Raw genomic sequence first — 18570 nt, 5'->3', positions numbered from 1 at the left:
ACAAGTCCTATGAGGAGCAGCTGAGGGAGCTGGAGGTGTTTAGCCCGGAGAAAAGGAGGCTCAGGGGTGACCTTATTGCTCTCTACATCTCCCTGAAAGGAGGGTCGAGCCAGGTGGGTTTTGACCTCTCTCCCAGGCAACCAGAGACTTGGGATGAGAGGACACAAGCTTAAGCTGCACCAGGGGAGGTTTAGGTTAGACATTAGGAAGAATTTCTTCACAGAAAGGGTGATTAGATTTGGAATGGGCCACCCAGGGAGTCACCCCTGGAGGTGTTTATGTAAAGACTAGATGTGGCAGTCAGTGCCTGATCCAGCTGACATGGTGGGGTTGGACTTGATGAGATCAGAAATCTTCTCCAGCCACATTTATTATCTGATTCTGTGATACAGCTTTGTCAGATAGCAACAATAGGTACAACCAGAATGTATTAACTTAGTCTAAAGGGAATCCTGCTATTTGATTCTTCTTTGTTAGGTTGATTTCCTTTAAATATCATTGATTATTCAGCTCCCTTTTTCTTCCCAGACAAAATAAAATTTTTACAAAAATGTAAGGTAATTCTGTTCTGTAAGATGAGACTTGCTTCAGGGTTTCCTATTTTCTCTAGAATAAGTTTTATAAAATATGACTGCATGTCCCACATATTATGTCACTTCAGAGACATTCTTAGTAAATATTCTGATTTAATATTCATAAAAGATGGAAGAAAATGTAGTGTTTACCAAGCAATTCTAAATTTTAATACTGTAGGTGAAAGTAATTTTCTTTTATCATTTCTGATTTGCTAATAACTTGTTCTTTTGTTATGTGTGCCAGGGTATTAGCAATTAAATATTATGAAAAATTTATAAAACTTACTGACTCAAAATCATATCCCTCCCAGGTCTTTTGTGACTCATTGAAGAGTCTGTCAATCTGTTCATCTTCTTTCAGATACATTATGTTTCTTTATTCCATTAACCATTTACTGCTTATAGAATGAAGTAATCTCTGCTTAAAAACATAACCCACGACAAAATGACTAAAAGCTTTTCTTATTTCTGACAAGCATGAAGCATGTACTTCAGAATGGATTGTCATCCATAAAATGATAGAATCACCTGAAACAGGAAATACATGGATTACTACTGGGAGTTCTTCTCTTTTCACCTCTGAAAAAATACTTCTGCTGAATTTATGATTGATAATGTTCCTCTCTTTATGATCCTTTTTCATTTTTCTAAGCCTAAAGTTAGAACTTGTATCAGAGAGACTTTAAGACTTTTTGAGAAGGGTGAGCTTCAGCAGACTCAACATTCTTTCATGCTTTAGCTGTTTCTTTCTTTCACTTACCAATAACTTTGACTGTGATATCAGCCTTATCTTCTCCAACTGGATTCTTAAGTATGACTCTGTAAACTCCCTCATCCTCTTTTTCTGCCCCTTCAATGATGAAGACACAATGGTCTTCATGCATCTCCACTCGGACTCTGCCTTCAGATTCAAACAGGAGCTGTGGCCAGTGAAAGGAACAGATAACATCATTGCAAGTTGTGCCAGGGGCAGCCTGATGAGTCTGTAAGCTGATGAAAAACTACAAATCATTGAATATTAAAATAATTATTGAAAAGCTGTAGAATGATTCAAGTTCTTTTTGTATGTAGAATACAGAAAATGTAGACTGGCTGGCTCATGCAAATAACATTTGGGAAAATTTGTTCTGGAGGTCTGCAGGTTGTTTGGATTCATCACCAGTTACACAAACCCAGTTATGTTTCAAAGAAGTTACTGACTACTTCCAGAAATTCTTACTTGGGACAGCTGCTAGCATCACTGTGAAGAGTTTAATAGATAACAGTTGGTTACTGTATAAATTAAAATAAGATTTTTGTAACTGTTAATGGCATCAGTGTGATTTCTGCCACTCAATGGCCACACTTTAGTTGTACATATATAATACACTCCTTTTTTCCCTTATGTGCCTATGTATCTTTAGATTTAGAACAGGAACCACTAGAAAGAATACATGTCCAAATAGTGATTAGTGCAGCAGGATCCTAACCCTGAGAATGGTTCGTTGCTGTATAATAAATGTAAAATATTTTTTACTCTATCAAGAGAGAAGTCATTTATGTGAAAAATGAAAGTTGCTGCAATGTGAGTCCGGTTTCACTTCTTTATAGTCCATCCACTCTCTTGACCCATTGTCATCTTTCCATGTAAGATTTTGTTCTAGTCATTATTGAAGCTTACAGGTTACTGAGGGAAAAAATCGCCACAAATAAATGTAAAAGAGTTTTAAAATGACTGCTTTGATTCCCTCTTTGATTCCCCAGTTACCATGTGATGATGATTAGAAAGACTTTCTCAATCAGCTTCTTACTCTAAAATTGTTCACCAGATCACCCAGCAGGTGTCTGATAATTAATTACCACTGTGAGGCAGGACAGTGGGCCTGATGTGCTGTTTGACTTTTAATATCTGCTGACTTAAATGTTATTTCCTTCTGAGTATGACCTTTTATCTGGAAAACACTAAGAACATTTGTGTGGTTGCATAAATAATAAGGAACTTACCTTATTATCAGTATTTAAATCACTGCTGTTTTCTGAGGGAGTCATGGAATCATCAGTGTTTCGAAGCAGGTCGTTTCTCTAGATAAGCAAAGAAACCACAGAAAGTCAGCTAAGGCTGAGCAGAGCAGTAAAGCTGTTTCTGCAAGACAGAGAAGATTCTGTTAGGGGGGTTGAATATAAAGATGGGAGAAAAGCAAAGTTAGGCTGCAAGCAGACCTGAGAAGGAAATCTACCAAAACCAAAGTAAAAAGTAGAAATGGAAAAAAAAAGTATCAGAATGCAGTGAATTAAGGGAAAGATAAATCAGCAAACTCAGGTTTGCAGCTTAGCAAAGGCAGAAGAATGACATTCCTGCAGTGTTATTGTGAATGGTTGTGAACCTGTCTGTGTTCTCTGGTACTAGTTACTCTATATGTATAAGTACAAAAATAAGGATTACTTCTCTCTGTAACAATGGGATAGTAAATTGATGTAAATATTTTAACATTCAGAAATAGGTCTGTAACACTCATTGAACAACATCTTTTGAGGCTGTGCTACTCTTTGTTTGGAATTTCATTAGTAAGTATATTTTACACAACCTTCAGTCGGGACTGGCTGCTTTTCCTCATATGTTGAGACCTCACACCTCAGAAGAAATGCTGGACAGAGGTTGTCTGATACCCAATTGTCATTTTATCAGAGAAACTTCTCTATAGAAGAGTCAATTTCTTGGCTTTTAAAAAATTTGTTTCCATACTAATTCTGCATTGAAGGAAACAAGTTCTGAGTGCTATTAGATATGCTAACCTGAGCAAGAATGCAGCATAATAATGAAGAAATAGGAGATTGGGGGAATTAACATAATTGACAGTATTATTTTTTCTGTGTCTACACATATGGATGTGTAATGCTGCTGTAGAATATTATGCAAAATATTTCTGTTTTGTGCTAGTTATAGCTCAAAAGCCCACAGATGGTGAGGGGTGGGGATATTTTGAGATACCCAGAAAGGAAGCTCACTTAACATTTTAAGTCTAGCTTCTAAATTCTTTCTCTGATGTTTTGTAACTGCTTTGATAAGGTAAATAGCAAAGTTCCTCTATTTTTATTATATGAAATTCAGTTTTATGCCACTAGTCTGCTAAGATGACATTTACTTCACAAATGGTAGAATCCTTGATAAAGACTAAAAAAAGAAGCTGCCACCTCCAGAAAATGTTCATTCTATCAGGTGAAGGTGATGGGGATAACTCATAGTTTATTTATTTTTCTCTGAGGTGGGAAGAGAATAAATATGTATGATATCCTTCTATCTGCATCTACATATGTCTACTCATATATAGTCAGCCTCTTCTTTTGGACTAAAAAAACAGGGAACAGTTCTTAAAAAGGAACAACAGTTCAGGATGAATCACAAAGCCAGCTGTGTCCCAAGCAGCTGCAGTCCAGGTATTTAATTTTTTTTTTTTCTTGAGGTTTAAAAACATAAAATTGAAAGGGAGATGGAAATACTTGTCAATAACTGTAAACCAAAGTAATATTTGAGAGGGAAAAATAAATGTGCAGTTGTGACTTGCCTCAGACACTGCGTCAGGTTGCACATTACCTTGTTTACTTTCTGCCAGATGACAGTGGGTGTTGGATCTCCTGATACAGGAACATCCAATCTCAGTTTGTTCCCAGCCACCACGACAATAGTGTCAGGGGATTGACCCAGACAGTCGAGGTGGATTTTAGGGGGTTCTATAGTAAAGATAGAAAAGATAAGTTTTAAATATAGTTTGAGTAATCTGAATGGAAAATGAAAAAAAAAATAAAAATTCATGCATTAATAATGAAAACATATTCCACTTACTTTGCTATTGAAAGCATTCTTACTTGCATGTAAATAATAACTGCTGTTCTTACCTTCTCTTGGTACAAAATCTATCTTGACCTCTGTGGGGGGGAAGGAAAGAGGAGACAGAGAAGAAGAAATAGATCAGAAAACAGAATTTACATAGCATTTGCACAAACAAAGTAATTTAAAAACTGATTGAAACGTCATAAGGCATATTAATCAGCAGATTTATACAATTAATTAAAAAACAGGCTCTGTAAACCCATGTGATAATGGTAATGCAAAATAACAGGGAAAAGCAATATGTCTACGTTGAGGTATCAGAAAGGAAATCAGCATTCTCTTTCCTGGTATAACCATGATTAATATCACCATTTTATCCCTGTGGAATTCCCATTACATGTTCTAAAATAACTTACCCAAAAACTGAAGCTTGGCAGAAAGGTTATAAGCAAATCCTTGAGGAATGAAGGAATAATCAGCCTCGTCCTCTGGTGTTACATCCTCAATAGTTAGCTTATGGATTCTGGAAAAATGAACAAATATATTGCACTCCCTTCCCTTGCCTCCCCAGGAGAAACGGGCTATCTCGAGAGACAAGGTGCAGGCCATAGGATACTAACAGAAATTATTATTTCTTCTTCCCATGCCATGACAATTGGCAAAAACCACCAGGGCTGTAGACTGCCCTGCTTTCAGTATTGAAGCCAATCCATATCAGTACATTGTCCATGAATGGATTTTTTTTTGTCAAGGTAGATTGTTTGAAGAGAGGAAGCAGTTTCCTTGTTCTAGTCCAGTCCTTTGCCATTACAAGGGCAGTTGTACCAGTGCTGACTGGTTTCATTTGATCCAACTGTGAAACAGTAACTGTGACTAAACAAATTAAAAAGTGAGTCTCCATCCCTGTATTATTTTAAGTTCGAAACAGAATACAGAAAAGAGTACCAGGAAAGACTTCTCCTGATATTTAGTGCTGAATCTTCTTAGTTTCCATTTCCATTAGTAGCTAGACTGCTAGGAAACTTGAGCACAGAATGACACGACTGTATATGTTAATGTAAATGCTAATTTTTCTGTAGGGTTTACTCACATGTACTATCTTAACACTACTGTTAGTTTTAAAGTTCTCAGCAATGTGTTTTGAATACCAAAACACCACATTATCCTGATGAAAACTAGGATTTACTTTTGCTGATGTACTGCTGAAGTCATATATATGAAATGCACCAACTCAGAAAGACTGCACACATACTAAAACAAGTCTGTCACTAGATGTTGATTGCATATGAAAAGCTTTTAAACTTTTTACCTGTTTGCTGGAGCCAAGACAAAATCTCCCTTTGTATTCTTAACACCTGAGATAATTCTTATGGATTGCGCTGCAAATCCCAAGCCTGTGCCTGCTTTCTGAAACAAGACTGACCTGCCGATATGGGAGATCTTTATCCTTTCGTCTGGGATCACCTCCTTTCCGTTTTTCAGCCAGATTCCTTTCACGTTTTCATCTGAAACTTCACACTTGAAGACTGCCTGGTCACGTGCCTTCACTGTCAGGTCTGCAATGCTCTGATAAACTTCCAGCTTTTTCTCTGATATCGTGAGAATAATCGATACACACATCAAAAATCAGAATGGCTCTGTAAGTAGATGATGTGGATTTACTGAGTAGAAAAGGCAAAGGCTGAGCAAGCTGGAAGGAGGAAATATGAAGGGAAATAGACAGCCTGCAGGGCTTTAACAGGACTGATAGCTAAGCACCTGTTGTTATCAGAGTATCTGTTATATCTGGCACACAGGTCTGAGTTCTCCTCAAACCCTTTATTATCAAACCCTATGTCCCTTATTGCATCTCCTTTTTCCTGTCAGGGGGATTATGCCACCACTCTGCACTATCTGGAGAAGGTTACCTTCAGCCTGTTCTCATTTTTCAGCTTCTGTTTCTGGGATATTACCGATGCCTACCTTGCACAATCAGTTCAGCGACTGATACCCCGCCATTGGTCTTCACAGTGTAGTGTCCACTATCCTCCTTGGTTGTCTCATTAATAATGAGATATTGTTTTTTTCCATCTTTCTTGAATCGGTATTTAAATGTTTCTTCTCGTGTCAGTTCAATTCCATCCTTTTCCCTGAAATGCCAAATAGTGTTGAGTCATTTTTGTTATGGTTGAAAGAGGAGAGTAAGGGTCAGCTCACTGTTACTAGGGATTGGAAGACACAAGGTGAATCCAATCTTCGTAGCATTTCAGGCTGGCAATAAAGGGATTGTTGCACAAATGTCAGTGCAACCAGAATGCCTCTATCTTGACCATTAATTTTATCTAGGTATTTGACTTCTGGTTCAAGAGAATACACCACAAGTAATTACTTGATTTTTTTTTCTATTTATTTTATTATTTATTTTCTATTTTTTTTGTCTATTTATATGCTATAGACAAACATGAAAATGTGTTAAATGCTGTAGGAGATAAAGAGTTGAAAACACACTTCACCAGCAGGGAATTTACTGTCTTAATAATGGCCATAAATTAAATGGAACTTGATGGGATATTACTTAAAAGTCTTAATTTTCCTGATGTGAAATATAATTGTTATAAATCCGTGATTTGTGGGCATCAGCAAAAGGAGAAAATTTTAGGATGGATTCAAATGAATGTGTATTTTGGATTTTGTAGCTCTTTCCATTCAAGGATGCCACAGTATACTTAAGGCTTTACTAAATTAAGCTTCACCATCTAGCCCAGGAGGAAATTAAATTATTGTGATTTCCAGTCATCATGAAGGGAAATGCACAGGGAGAACTCACGCTGTTTAATCAAGGTCATACAAAAATACATAAGGCGTTTCAAGGGTTTCCTGTTCCTAATCCTAAATAACAAACAGCAAATACTTGTAATTTCTTCAATTTACTAATTTTGTAAAATTAGTATTATATTTAGCATTATATTTTTCATTATTACTTGAATATATTTCTGTTTTGTCACTTGAATACTGCTGCAGTTTGTAAATGAAAAAGGTTTTCTCTTTGATAGTCACACGGAAAAACAAATAAAAAATATGCATGATTTTAATAGAGTAAAAATATTTTCTGCTTTTTTGTCATTTCCCTTATTTGTGACTTCTTCGTGACCAGTGACTCAGTGACTATTCAGCTTAACAAATGAGCTTACAGAATAGCAAATTGTAATGCTACTTGAGACACATTAAAATACCATAGCTCTAATTTCTAAGTAGATTTATGCCAGAAAACCTTTTACCTCTATCAGAGTCTGCTAAAGTAAATCACAAGATTAAAACTTTAAGCAGAGACAAAGATCCTACAACGTGTGACTCAGATGTTCCTGATGCAACTGCATTTCAGAATACCTGCAGGTAACTCCCTCATGACTGTTTGTTACAGCAGAGCTCCCTGGAACTTAGAGCTGGTTTAGAGAAGGCCTGGCCTCCCTTCCAGGTCACAGAACAGTGCCAGGGAGGAAGCAGAGGATGCCTTTAACAACCACTTGAAGCACAGCACTTGCTATTATTGTCAGGATAATGTTTCCTTTTCTTTCCTCTTCATTACTCTTCAGACAAGAGTCTGAGATAACATGTCAGATGATCTCTTAAGGCTGTTGTGATTCATGCAAATTAGTTCTGGAACAAGTGCGGCAATGCTTTACAGAAACCTTTGCTGAATTGCTGAGAATAGACTTTAATCCCAAAGTTCAGCATGCTGCTGTCACTAAAGGCAAAGCCAAGTGCTTAGACTTTTGAAACTGAACTTTTAATTTTTTTTCCCATGGTCTATTTGGATACAGGGCTCATGAAAAATATTTGAATGTTCTATTTGCCCATTGGTGAGAAAGAGTTCTCTTGAAATCTTGACTAAATAATGAAAATAGTCTTTTTGTAACGATTAGTGTCTTAAATCCCTAGGAGGGGAATACGGGAATACTGTCTTTAACTTGTGTTTGTTTTACTGACTGGCACATTGCTGATCTGAGTTTGCAGAGGGGTATAGTGACAAATAGAGACTGTAAACCTCAAAACAGAACTCCAGTTAGCATTTAGCTTAAAATAATACTCTGGTACTGTGAAAAGCAGAAAACCTATATAAGGTAGTATTACAGGCCTTCCTTTGGCAATTGGAACTATAAATAGAATATCTGTTGATATTAAAGGGTAAGTGAAGCATTATATAGAGTCATAGAAATGTTGGTTTACAGAACACCATAGGTCATTGGCTCAGCCTCACATTTGAAGCCAAACTAGTGCAGTAATAGGTAGGTCAGCTGTGGTTTAGTCTTTCCAAGTCCCAAACATCTGCAAGATCAAATATCTCTTCTCAACTTCATCACTCAAATCCTCTTTGTCTGGAAATGCATTCCTATTTCCTGTTTGGATTCTGAGTATTAATTGGTTAATGTCTTCTGAGATATCACTGATGTAGGTGATAATTGGGACACACAGATTTATTGCTATAAATATACATTACCATGGTTTCTTTTGATTTGGAGCTGATAAGATGGTACATCCAGCATTCAGAGATCGAAAATTAGAACAAAACTATGTATTTTATTATAACTTTTTCTTCAAGTATTATCTTATTTCCAAGACCGTCTGAAGTTTAGAACAAAACCTGTTCCATAGTACTGCAAGAGTTGTAATAATGTGAAAGCTTCCAAGAGAACATTCTTTTCTGACTGCTCTGAAGAGACCCACATGATGAATTCTCCAAGCCCTAGTCTGATGCTGTGCCTCACCCTTATTTCTGTCTTGTGCAAGTCACATAATTGCCTTTGTTCATGTGCTTGTGTTTTTACATCCTGAGTTTGAAGATTTAAGAACTATAACAGGTGCTCTGAGTTAGTGCCTGTTACTCAGCTTAAACTGTTGATAATTTCCCTAATGAGCCATAAAACTGGAACTCTTTCTCCACACTGTGTTTCAAGTTTTCCCTGGACACTTCTCTCTGCGGTCCAAAATGTTCCCTTTTGTTGCCAAAGAGTTTTTGTTGACAGAGTCTCACATAACAAAACCAGTAAAATACAGTGTGAAAGTCTAACTGCTCAGTTTTCCATTGCAATGATTTGATGAGTTTCTCTGACCACTTGCTGCATTTCAGACTGAGACAGCTGCCGGTTTGCCCTTGTCACATTAAATGCCCATCCCACAGATAACAGCTCTGCGAGATGTATGGGAGTTGTTCAAAGGCACAGGATCAAAGTGTGGCAGCTGCACTGTGTTCTGAGATGGACAGATCTGGTTGTCCCCATCTCTTGTGACCAGGCATCTGCAGTCAGTTCCTGAACAATAGAATGCATGTCCCTGTGCTTGCGGCTTTAATAGTGTAATGCACACGCTGTACTAGCTCTTGGACTCCATTTAAATTCTCAGTTCCTTCCTTTGGGACAGCAGATCATTAGTTGGCACTTTCCAGGAATGTAATGGGCATTGTGGGAATGCTTGATAACCATGTGCCTGAAGCTGTTAACAAGCACAAGGGAATTTCAGCTGGTAGAGAAATGAAGTGAGAATAGCGCGCTTGAGACCTGGCATATGAGCCCTGCTTGTCATGCCTGCCCAAGCAGCATGCGCCTTCCAGATTCTGCTCAGCTGGAATGCCCAAGAAAACAGGATCCATGGTCTAAATATTTGTCATCTTAATCTGTCTTGCTGCATAAGCATAATGACCAGCTTTGCAAGATCACCACAGCAGATAGGTTCCCTCTGTGTCTCAAGAGACACTACTTTTTTACCTAACAAAAAATACTTTAGAAATCCAAATGCCTCACTACAGTTGAGAAGATTCAAAAAGTACAGCAAAGTCACCACAGTATGGATCTGATTAGTCTGGGCAATACTTAGGCATTACTGAAGAGTAAACACTCAGCAAGAAATTCTAGAGACACTATAAAATATGTATACTTAATCTGGGGTTTTGTGTCATATTTTTGCTTCTCAGTTCCTCTTCCATATTTGACATATAGGAGAAAACATGAAAACAATTATGTAGGATGTGTTCTCCCTTTTTATTTCACACGTCCTGGTATGTTCCATGGGGGAAGATGGTTTCATGTTGGTTTGGTTTGCTTTGTTTTTTTTCTTCTATTCCCTTACCATTTCACAGTAGCTCCTTCCTCAGACACTTCACACTCGAACTCCACTCTCTCTCCAACCATCACCATCTGGTCCTCCAGTGGGTGAGTGATCAGGATTGGAGGTTCTGAAAATAAAGAGAATTTTATTAAAACAGTATTCTGAAACAGTGAAGACCAGAGGTAGATTTCACCACTCTCTACTCCACAGGAAGAGTCCCTGGACAAATAAATGGGGATGATCTCTGTCTTAGAACTAAAAATTTACTATGCCAGATCACCTTATCAGAGTTTTCAAATGAAATTTTTCATGAATTGGAATAAAACTATAGGATTAAACAGTTTTCATCTATATTCTAAATTTTCAAACAGGAGGCATTACTTTTCTGTACTATTTGATCTGCTTGTAGAGCTTGGGGCATGTGTTTCTCTTGCGCGGAATCAGATTTTTAAAGTAAGTTTCTAGCCTCATTGTTGAGGTGTAAATAACTTTCCAAATGAGAATTAATGATAACTATCACTGTTCTGCTTTCCTGGTTGCTGTTAGGCAAAATTTTCCTTAATTTAACTGTATGAAAAAGAACTACTTTAATAGATTTCAGAATTTGTTAATATGTTTAAGAGTTTCCTTTCCTGCAAGATAAATCTGAGAGTAGAGAAGATGACAGTAATTCAACGCTGAATGTTAGGGGATATCTCTTTCCTTTTGCTACCATTGCTCACCTTTTACAAATAATTCTGTGAAGCTCTTCTCATCCCCTACCACACATTCATATGCTGCATCATCGGCCAGAGAGCAGTGGTTTATGGTCAGTATTCTCTTATTCCCAACAGCCTCAAAAATATATCTGAAAAGAGAATCTAAATGTAATTATCAGGGAAAAGCCCTTCTAGACCCAGTCCCTGTCTTCTCCTGCCTGGAAGAAAAAAAAGATTCCTCCTCTTTTTCTGATACCAGTGGCGAGATTTGTAAGGACTCAAGCCCAATAGGCCTGTCCTGGTGCAGTGAACAGCAGCAGTGTTTGAAAAACTAGCATAGGAGATTGTGGGGAATCTTTCTTCAAGTGTGAGATGTGATCCTGTGAATGGTGTTGGATGCTGTCTTAAGATCTAGCATGGCTACCACTAAAAATGGCTTCAGCACAAAATCACTGGAAATTTGTTTTACATACAAGTTACACTGAGGTATATCCCAGCCCAGGAGAAAGTGCATTTGAACCCTGGATATACCCATCAAGAGCAGAATATAATCTCAGGACTTACTTGCTAAATTGGTAGATGAAGGTATCCAGCCCCACATGAAGATATATAGAGCAGAGGGAAGAAAAAAGAAAAAGTTATGACAACAGCACACTGATCCTGAGCCATATCACTACATAAATTCTTTCTCAGCTCTTATTTCTCCCTGTTTATTCCTTTCTTTCTAAGAAAAGCTAGATTTTTCACTTTGTCCAAATTGCAGCTCATTCCTTTTTGGATGTCTCATATTTCTAGTTTACCTGCCGCTCACTTGGATCTCCTGTCCATTCTTCAGCCATTTCACATCAGCATCTGGATTGGCAACTTCAACCATTAATTTAATCTTTTGCCCCTTGTCTACTTGGTAAGCTGGATCCAGTTTCTTGAGGAATGCTATGATAAAGAATGATTAAAAAAAAAACCTGATCACTTTTATACTTATTTTTTTTTCATTCTGGGTCATGAAACAAATCTTTATTCCCTTTCATGTTGTTTACCATCATCTTAAACATTCCCCAATTTCTGCATCCCTGTTTGAATTTTTACCCTTTCTGTCTGTTCTTCATCCTGTACTGTTTTTCCTTAACGCAGGATGACAAGCATGTGTTACAAACCAAAATAAGCAAAGTAGAATATTCTAAATTAAATGTGAATATGTACTTCAACACATCCTTAATAGAGTTACATCTGCTCATGTAGGAAAATTATACTTGGTCTTCTCAGTACTGATGAATGCAGGCTGTTTGCCTTCTCTGTTTCAGACTTTTAAAGAAGCCAGTTACAATTAGGCAATTAATACATCACAGGACTAGGAAAGGCTCAAAAATTCCAAGGTATCATACCAATAAAAATGAAATTGTTTAAATATATCATTGTTGCCTGACATACTAACTAGGGTGAGGGGCAAGTAGGGGATGTTGTTTTATGTTCAGGGAAATATAAGGGGCCAAGCTTGTGGAACTGGTGAAGTGAGTGTGTTCATTATGTCCAGAGTTTCAGAGTATTGGGCATAGCTGCAATCTTTGGTAATCAGTATTTGGTAGGTAAAGGCTGGGTAATAACTGGAACAGGAAATTACTATTTGTTATGATCTTGTATCTCACTGCTATAAAGAAGATATGAACACTATATTTGGAAGAAAAGCATCTCACCAACCTGTGCTTTTTTTCTCTTCCTTCTTTATGCGTTTGAGACGTTTCAGCATCCCACGCAAATCTGTGATACCATACTGGAAAGCAATTTTCTCATATTCTGTAGGAGGAGCTTTCCTCAGGATATCCCAGACATCAACATCAGACTGTGATTCAGATTTTCCTTCACCTCTGCAGAGAGGGATTAGAGTCTCTGAGTGCTACTATTAAAGAGTATTTAAAGCTATAGGGTTGGCAGCTACATATTGTCTTGATAAAGCCATTTCTTAAAAAAATAATTACCGGTCTAACTTTTTACTATATTGTTATGTAAAATAATCAAACAAAACTGGTGTCTTGTTTTAATTTTATTTATATATATAGTGATTCAAATTGAATTCTGTCCTGAACGGTGTGTTTCTAACAACCAAAACGAATACATTTTAACTTCCTTTAATGATGGGTAATGGAAACATAAGGAAAGTTATTTTCTTGCCATGATCGATGAACAAAACATGGAACATGGCAAAGCAGGGAACTGAATTGATATGCTGGCAATATCTTAGAAAAAAGACACTTGGTTTATGTACATAAGAGGCACATCCTTTTCTACTCAGGACAATTTTTAATTTAACTAAAAAGAATCACAGGTTATTAAGATGATTGTCATCTGTTGTGAATAAAATTGTTGTCTGTAGTCTATAAAACATAAAGAGACCGGTGGGTAGTGGCAAACAAGACAGTATTTACAATGAACTGCTTATTTTATATTTTAGCCTAAGAACTAGTGATTATGAAAGAATGAATGTTTGGTTTAGTAAAACTAGGGGAAAATTTGGCTGTCTAGCTTTGGGAGAGGTGTTCTTTTTTTTATCTGCCATCATATTTTCATTTGAAAGATCATAAATAGAAAAAGAGATTGGCATGACCTTACCGGTTTGAAGGACGCAGGAAGCTGCTGCACTCCAGAACGACGCCAAGAGCCATGTGGGAAAACACACAGCATCCCAGTGGGCAAGAAAAAGGGCATCGTGTTAGTACAAGAGCCATGAATCTCATCCTCACCCTTAGCAGAACATGCCTGTGCTTCAGTAGCAGGGAGATGAAGGAATTCATGCAAATGCTCTGAAATGGGCTTGAGGGAAATGCTGACCCATACTGAAATCAAACTCACTCCCACACTTTGTACATACAGTTCCACTGTGGGATTTACATGCTAAATGCAAGCACTTCTGTTTATTCCTACTTATGGCTGATCACCTTCCAGGGAAACAAATAACTCTACTTGCCCCTGCCATCATGGTGCTTTTGCCTTCACAGTTTGCATTTTGGTGAATAGAGAAATGATGGAAGAAGTAACATTTTTAAAAAATGTTAAAATTATAAAATTCCTTGGAGAAAGAACTTCCTGTGGCTATTGTTTCTGGTTATCACCAGCACCAAGCAGATTCTGGTGCAGCAGAACACACCCTTACAACAAAGTCATGTTCAGTGCTAAACCCCAACAAGAAGACAAGTTATGCAACAGGTGATGAAGAGGAAAGTGGAATGTTATTGGATGTATTTCCATTTTGTGCAGGAAAATAACAGTCCAATTAGACTGTGAGAAATATTGCTACTTAACAGTACTACTGTAGTCAGTCCAGACAGCAGATATAACCAAACGTTTCTGGTACTCCTTTCATTGCCAAAAAAGTGCCTGCTTGTGACAGGAGCTCTGTGCTTATTAAAGTGCTGCTGTCCAAACTTGGAATTTCCAGCACATTGCAGCTCTTGAACAGAAAGGAAGCAAGAGAAGGGGATTTCAGCTCAGTGAGACTGAGCTGAAATATGGTAGGCAATATCTCATATCTTCAAAGTAGTTTAGCATTTGCTAAGCCCGAAGCCCTCACCAGCACTCACTGAATTGATAGGAGGAGCTGAAGTTTGGAGTGCCTGTGATAAGAGCAGCACACTGGATATTTGCTTTGCCATAACACTGCATCAACATCACCAACAAATTTTACCAAATTTTACTCTTCTATATACCTATCGTTTAGTTTGAAGTTGTTACAAATAGTTTTTAGTTTTGCTTAGCAGGAGACAGGAAAACTGAACTGATTTGCCACATAGATCAAGATTTTTTTCACATAAGCAGTTCTTCGGCTTGTTGCCCTGATTATGTCAAGGAGTGGCTTTCAAATATTTCTAAATACATGTAAATTAAAATAGATATGTAAGTACTAAGTACTAAATGCTATATAAAACTAAGGGCATATAATATTTCTAATATGTATTTAATTTTTGTACCAGTACAGTTAAACTTCTGTGGAGAAACTGTATCTTAAAAATATAAAATCATAGGAAATAAGAAATACTTAAGACATCAAATATTTTCATCTTCCTGAAGACATTATATGAACATTGGTAGTTTCTCTATCTGCCTACTTATAGGCTTGTCTGTATATACATACTCTATATCTGAAAATTTGCAGGTAGGACTATTCACTGAGATTTCAAAAATGTTTTGTGTGAGTTATTTTTAAGTACATAATGAGAAAAAATTTCCAATTTCAAAGGAGTTCCAAAGGAGTCTAATATCTCTCACTCTTGAGAAGATTTCCCTAGTTTTTGCTTTAGCTTTTCCATTACTCAGTGTCATCCCATTGCTTTATCTTGCAATACTCTTCTGGTGTATGCAATAGAAGAAGTTTGAACGTAAGAAATAATATAGCCTCTTCCTAGGAAATACTTTTTTAATTAAAAGAAAAGGCTTTTGTGTTTCATGCAAAATGGGACTAAAACTTAGAGGTTGTAATTCCTGTTTAAATGAGTTCTGAAAATGAAAAGAAAAAATGTGTTTGCCTTTGGGCAAAGTTTTCCCCATCTCAGTACTCCTTTTCACTATTTTGCATTTGTAAAAATATTCTCTTTGATCCCAGAAAGACACAGAGTTTGCCCAGAGAAGCTGTACTCCTCCACTACCAACAGGAACTGAACAGTGTATGAAAAGTAAGAGAGCACTTGGACTCATGAGGTTTCTCCCACTCCTCTGCTCTTCTCCCTGGTGCTGGGGATCCTTATTCACAGAGATCACCTCATTGGTTAGCTATGCACTTGGGGGCATCAAGATGCAGCTCAGTGAACCTGCTGTAAATGGAATATGCAGCTGATATGTTTTAAACATATGTGGAGGGGTTAAAAATAGTTTCGTACATCCCAGAAATGGTTCCTTCCTATCCAGTTACTGTCAACTGATTGGACCTGTCAGCTGTCACCTCCTTCAAGGTCTCTGCTCACTATCCCATTTAATAGTCCTGTGACAGCTGTTCCCTTCCTCTTCCCAATGACCTCTCCTTGGCCCATGACATCTGTATGTCAACACCAGTTAATTAAATTACAGTGATAGGAGATACAGTGTGAAATGAAGCTCTTTATTATAGTGAAGCTATTTATTATAGAATGATCATTACCTGTGGATTGAGGGACACTTGTAAAATGGTGTAAGAAAGCAGAAATGGTAAAAGAATAATTCTTGATTCTGTTTGAATCTGCATAGCTCTTGAGAGCTCCCCAGCATGAGATCCCCTTTCGTGTTCTATTTCAATGAAGAATTATTTCATTCCATTATGAGATTTTATGCCTATCTGTTCTCATTAATATAAATGGTCTTCAGCCTGAGGTGTGCAAAGACTGAAGAGTCCACAAATTACTTCTGAAGTGGCTGTGAAAAACAACTAGAAGCAGTGAATTTATGCTCTTAAATTCACTAGGCAGGGATTTGTAAGCCAAGAAATGGCATAAACACTGCTAAAATGCCGAGAAATTTATAAGCTTCTTTTAATAAATTACATTTCTAGCCTAACAAATAATGAATAGTTAAATAAAAAAATTTAACATTTCTGTAAATACTGAAGATTGTTACTGCTGTTTTGAGTTTGATTATTGCTCAAAACTAATTATGAGAGCAAAAGGGAAGGGCACAAGGAGAGGGGCTCTTACTACTCAGCACCTCATTCCAGCTGGAGATCCTGTTAGAAATTATGCAAATATTTTCATGCTGGTTTTCATTTAATTAAAATTTTATAAAGAAGATAAGCAATTGCTTTATGCCTTACATCTTCTATGGAAACCAGGGTCTGTTTACAACAATTTGGGTTCATGCTGGAACAAGAAACTTAGATATCAATGTCAGCTATAGAAAGTTTGATGGGTGTCTTTTCTGTCTCATCTGTCTGTCCCCCTGAAGTGTTCTGCTTTTGGTGTTACTGCAAAGCCAGGATTCACCTAGAGAGAGATGCCCTGCGTGGAGTGTAACACAGGGGGTTGTGCAGCACGTGGCCTTGTTTGCCCCACTGAAGTTTGGGTGAGTTAACCTGAGCCTATTGTGGCTTTATTGCCTTCTGTAGGAAGTTATTTCATATGTCAGCATGATCCTGTACTCTTTGTGAGGATAAAACAGGTTTTATAAATAGTGATACCACTGCCTGAGCGGAGACTGAACACAGATTCACAACACTCATCCAAATAGTTGATAGTGGAAACTTAAACTGAGAAAGCTTAGACTTGCAAAACACGAATCTAAGTGACAAGTTTTTATAGGAGTTTCAGGTGCTGGAAAGACAGAGTGAGTGGTCAGTGAACAGAAAGAAGCAAGCAAAACTTCATCACATATTTGATAGGCAACAATATTATGCAAATAATTTTTCTGATTCTAAATACTGTGACAGCAGGAATACAAAGCAGCAGGTTATTGAGAAAATCTGGAAATTCAAGGAAATTTTAGAACTGGTTGCATGAAAGAAAGTGATGGTAAAAGCCAAAGGACATTCAGAGAAATACATTGATTGCATGAAATTTTCTTAATTTTAATCTTAAAACTGTTTAGAAGATTTCCTGTCTCAGAAATTAGCAGTCAATAATTTTCTTTCACACTGTGTAATTTTTGTTGTGTTCTACACGTAAAGAAGACAAAGATGCATGCATTATTTCAAACCAAATGGCTCTTATATTCAGTCTGACCCATGCATTTGTGATACAATTAAATAGAAAGCTTACTCTCTGTTGGCAACAGTGGAATCCAAAACATTCAGATTAAGAGTTTGGTAAAAAGAGAAGAGCACAAGTAAATGGGTTATGAAAACAGATACATCAAGGAAAGATGAGAATTAGAGAAGAAATTACAGAAAAAAAAGTGAAAGTAACAGAAAGAAATACAAATTACAGCTGGAAGAGTAAAACATATTTGTCTTATTTATGCAACATAGAATATCTATATAATAGATAATATATAGTTAAACAGGGTAATTGTAACATTTAAGTATCTAATAAAAAATCTTGGTTCTTAATAAGGCAGCATTATAAATAGGTATTTTTATCCGCCCCTTGCCCCCATGAAAAGGCTGCTGGAAACATGTAATTACCTGAGCACAGGCCTTTTCTATTTTGGGAAAGATTTTTTTTTCTATTTTTTTTTTATCCTGTATAAACCTAGGAGAAATGTGGCAAATGCTGTGTATTTCAGGAAGTAGCCATAATTGCCTGTCATGCTTTTTCCATTTAGAGCTGCTTTAGGAAAATGACAAGGATTCTGAGTTTGTGAAACTTTCACTTATTCCAGTTCTGGTATTTCAGAGTTGTTCAACAGAAGCCTTATTTCTCTAAGTCTATGGATTTTTTTACTCACCTTTTTTTCAGTAGGGAGCTGAAATTAAACTCTGCCCCATCATCATGTCCTTCGGTACTGTACAGTAACAGAA

At 37.0% G+C, this 18570-nt stretch overlaps 1 protein-coding gene across 2 annotated transcripts in view; it reads right to left on the bottom strand.

Annotated features, from left to right (window-relative positions):
- Positions 1–18570, bottom strand: part of MYBPC3 (myosin binding protein C3) — a 61187-nt gene that overhangs the window by 25529 nt on the left and 17088 nt on the right. For both annotated transcript variants that reach the window (XM_038137072.1, XM_038137073.1), the window contains 15 exons: positions 18498–18554; positions 17870–17872; positions 13767–13790; positions 12858–13024; positions 11963–12095; positions 11727–11729; positions 11187–11311; positions 10486–10591; positions 6346–6512; positions 5807–5972; positions 4800–4906; positions 4449–4478; positions 4147–4283; positions 2559–2636; positions 1336–1495 (listed from right to left, as the gene is read on the bottom strand). In XM_038137072.1, coding sequence (XP_037993000.1) covers positions 1336–1495; positions 2559–2636; positions 4147–4283; positions 4449–4478; positions 4800–4906; positions 5807–5972; positions 6346–6512; positions 10486–10591; positions 11187–11311; positions 11727–11729; positions 11963–12095; positions 12858–13024; positions 13767–13790; positions 17870–17872; positions 18498–18554 — 1463 coding nt within the window. The remainder of the gene's footprint in view (positions 1–1335; positions 1496–2558; positions 2637–4146; positions 4284–4448; positions 4479–4799; positions 4907–5806; positions 5973–6345; positions 6513–10485; positions 10592–11186; positions 11312–11726; positions 11730–11962; positions 12096–12857; positions 13025–13766; positions 13791–17869; positions 17873–18497; positions 18555–18570) is intronic.

Source organism: Motacilla alba, chromosome 5 (assembly GCF_015832195.1).
Source record: "Motacilla alba alba isolate MOTALB_02 chromosome 5, Motacilla_alba_V1.0_pri, whole genome shotgun sequence".
Classification (NCBI taxonomy): domain Eukaryota; kingdom Metazoa; phylum Chordata; class Aves; order Passeriformes; family Motacillidae; genus Motacilla; species Motacilla alba.
This window is presented reverse-complemented; position numbering and strand designations above follow the sequence as displayed.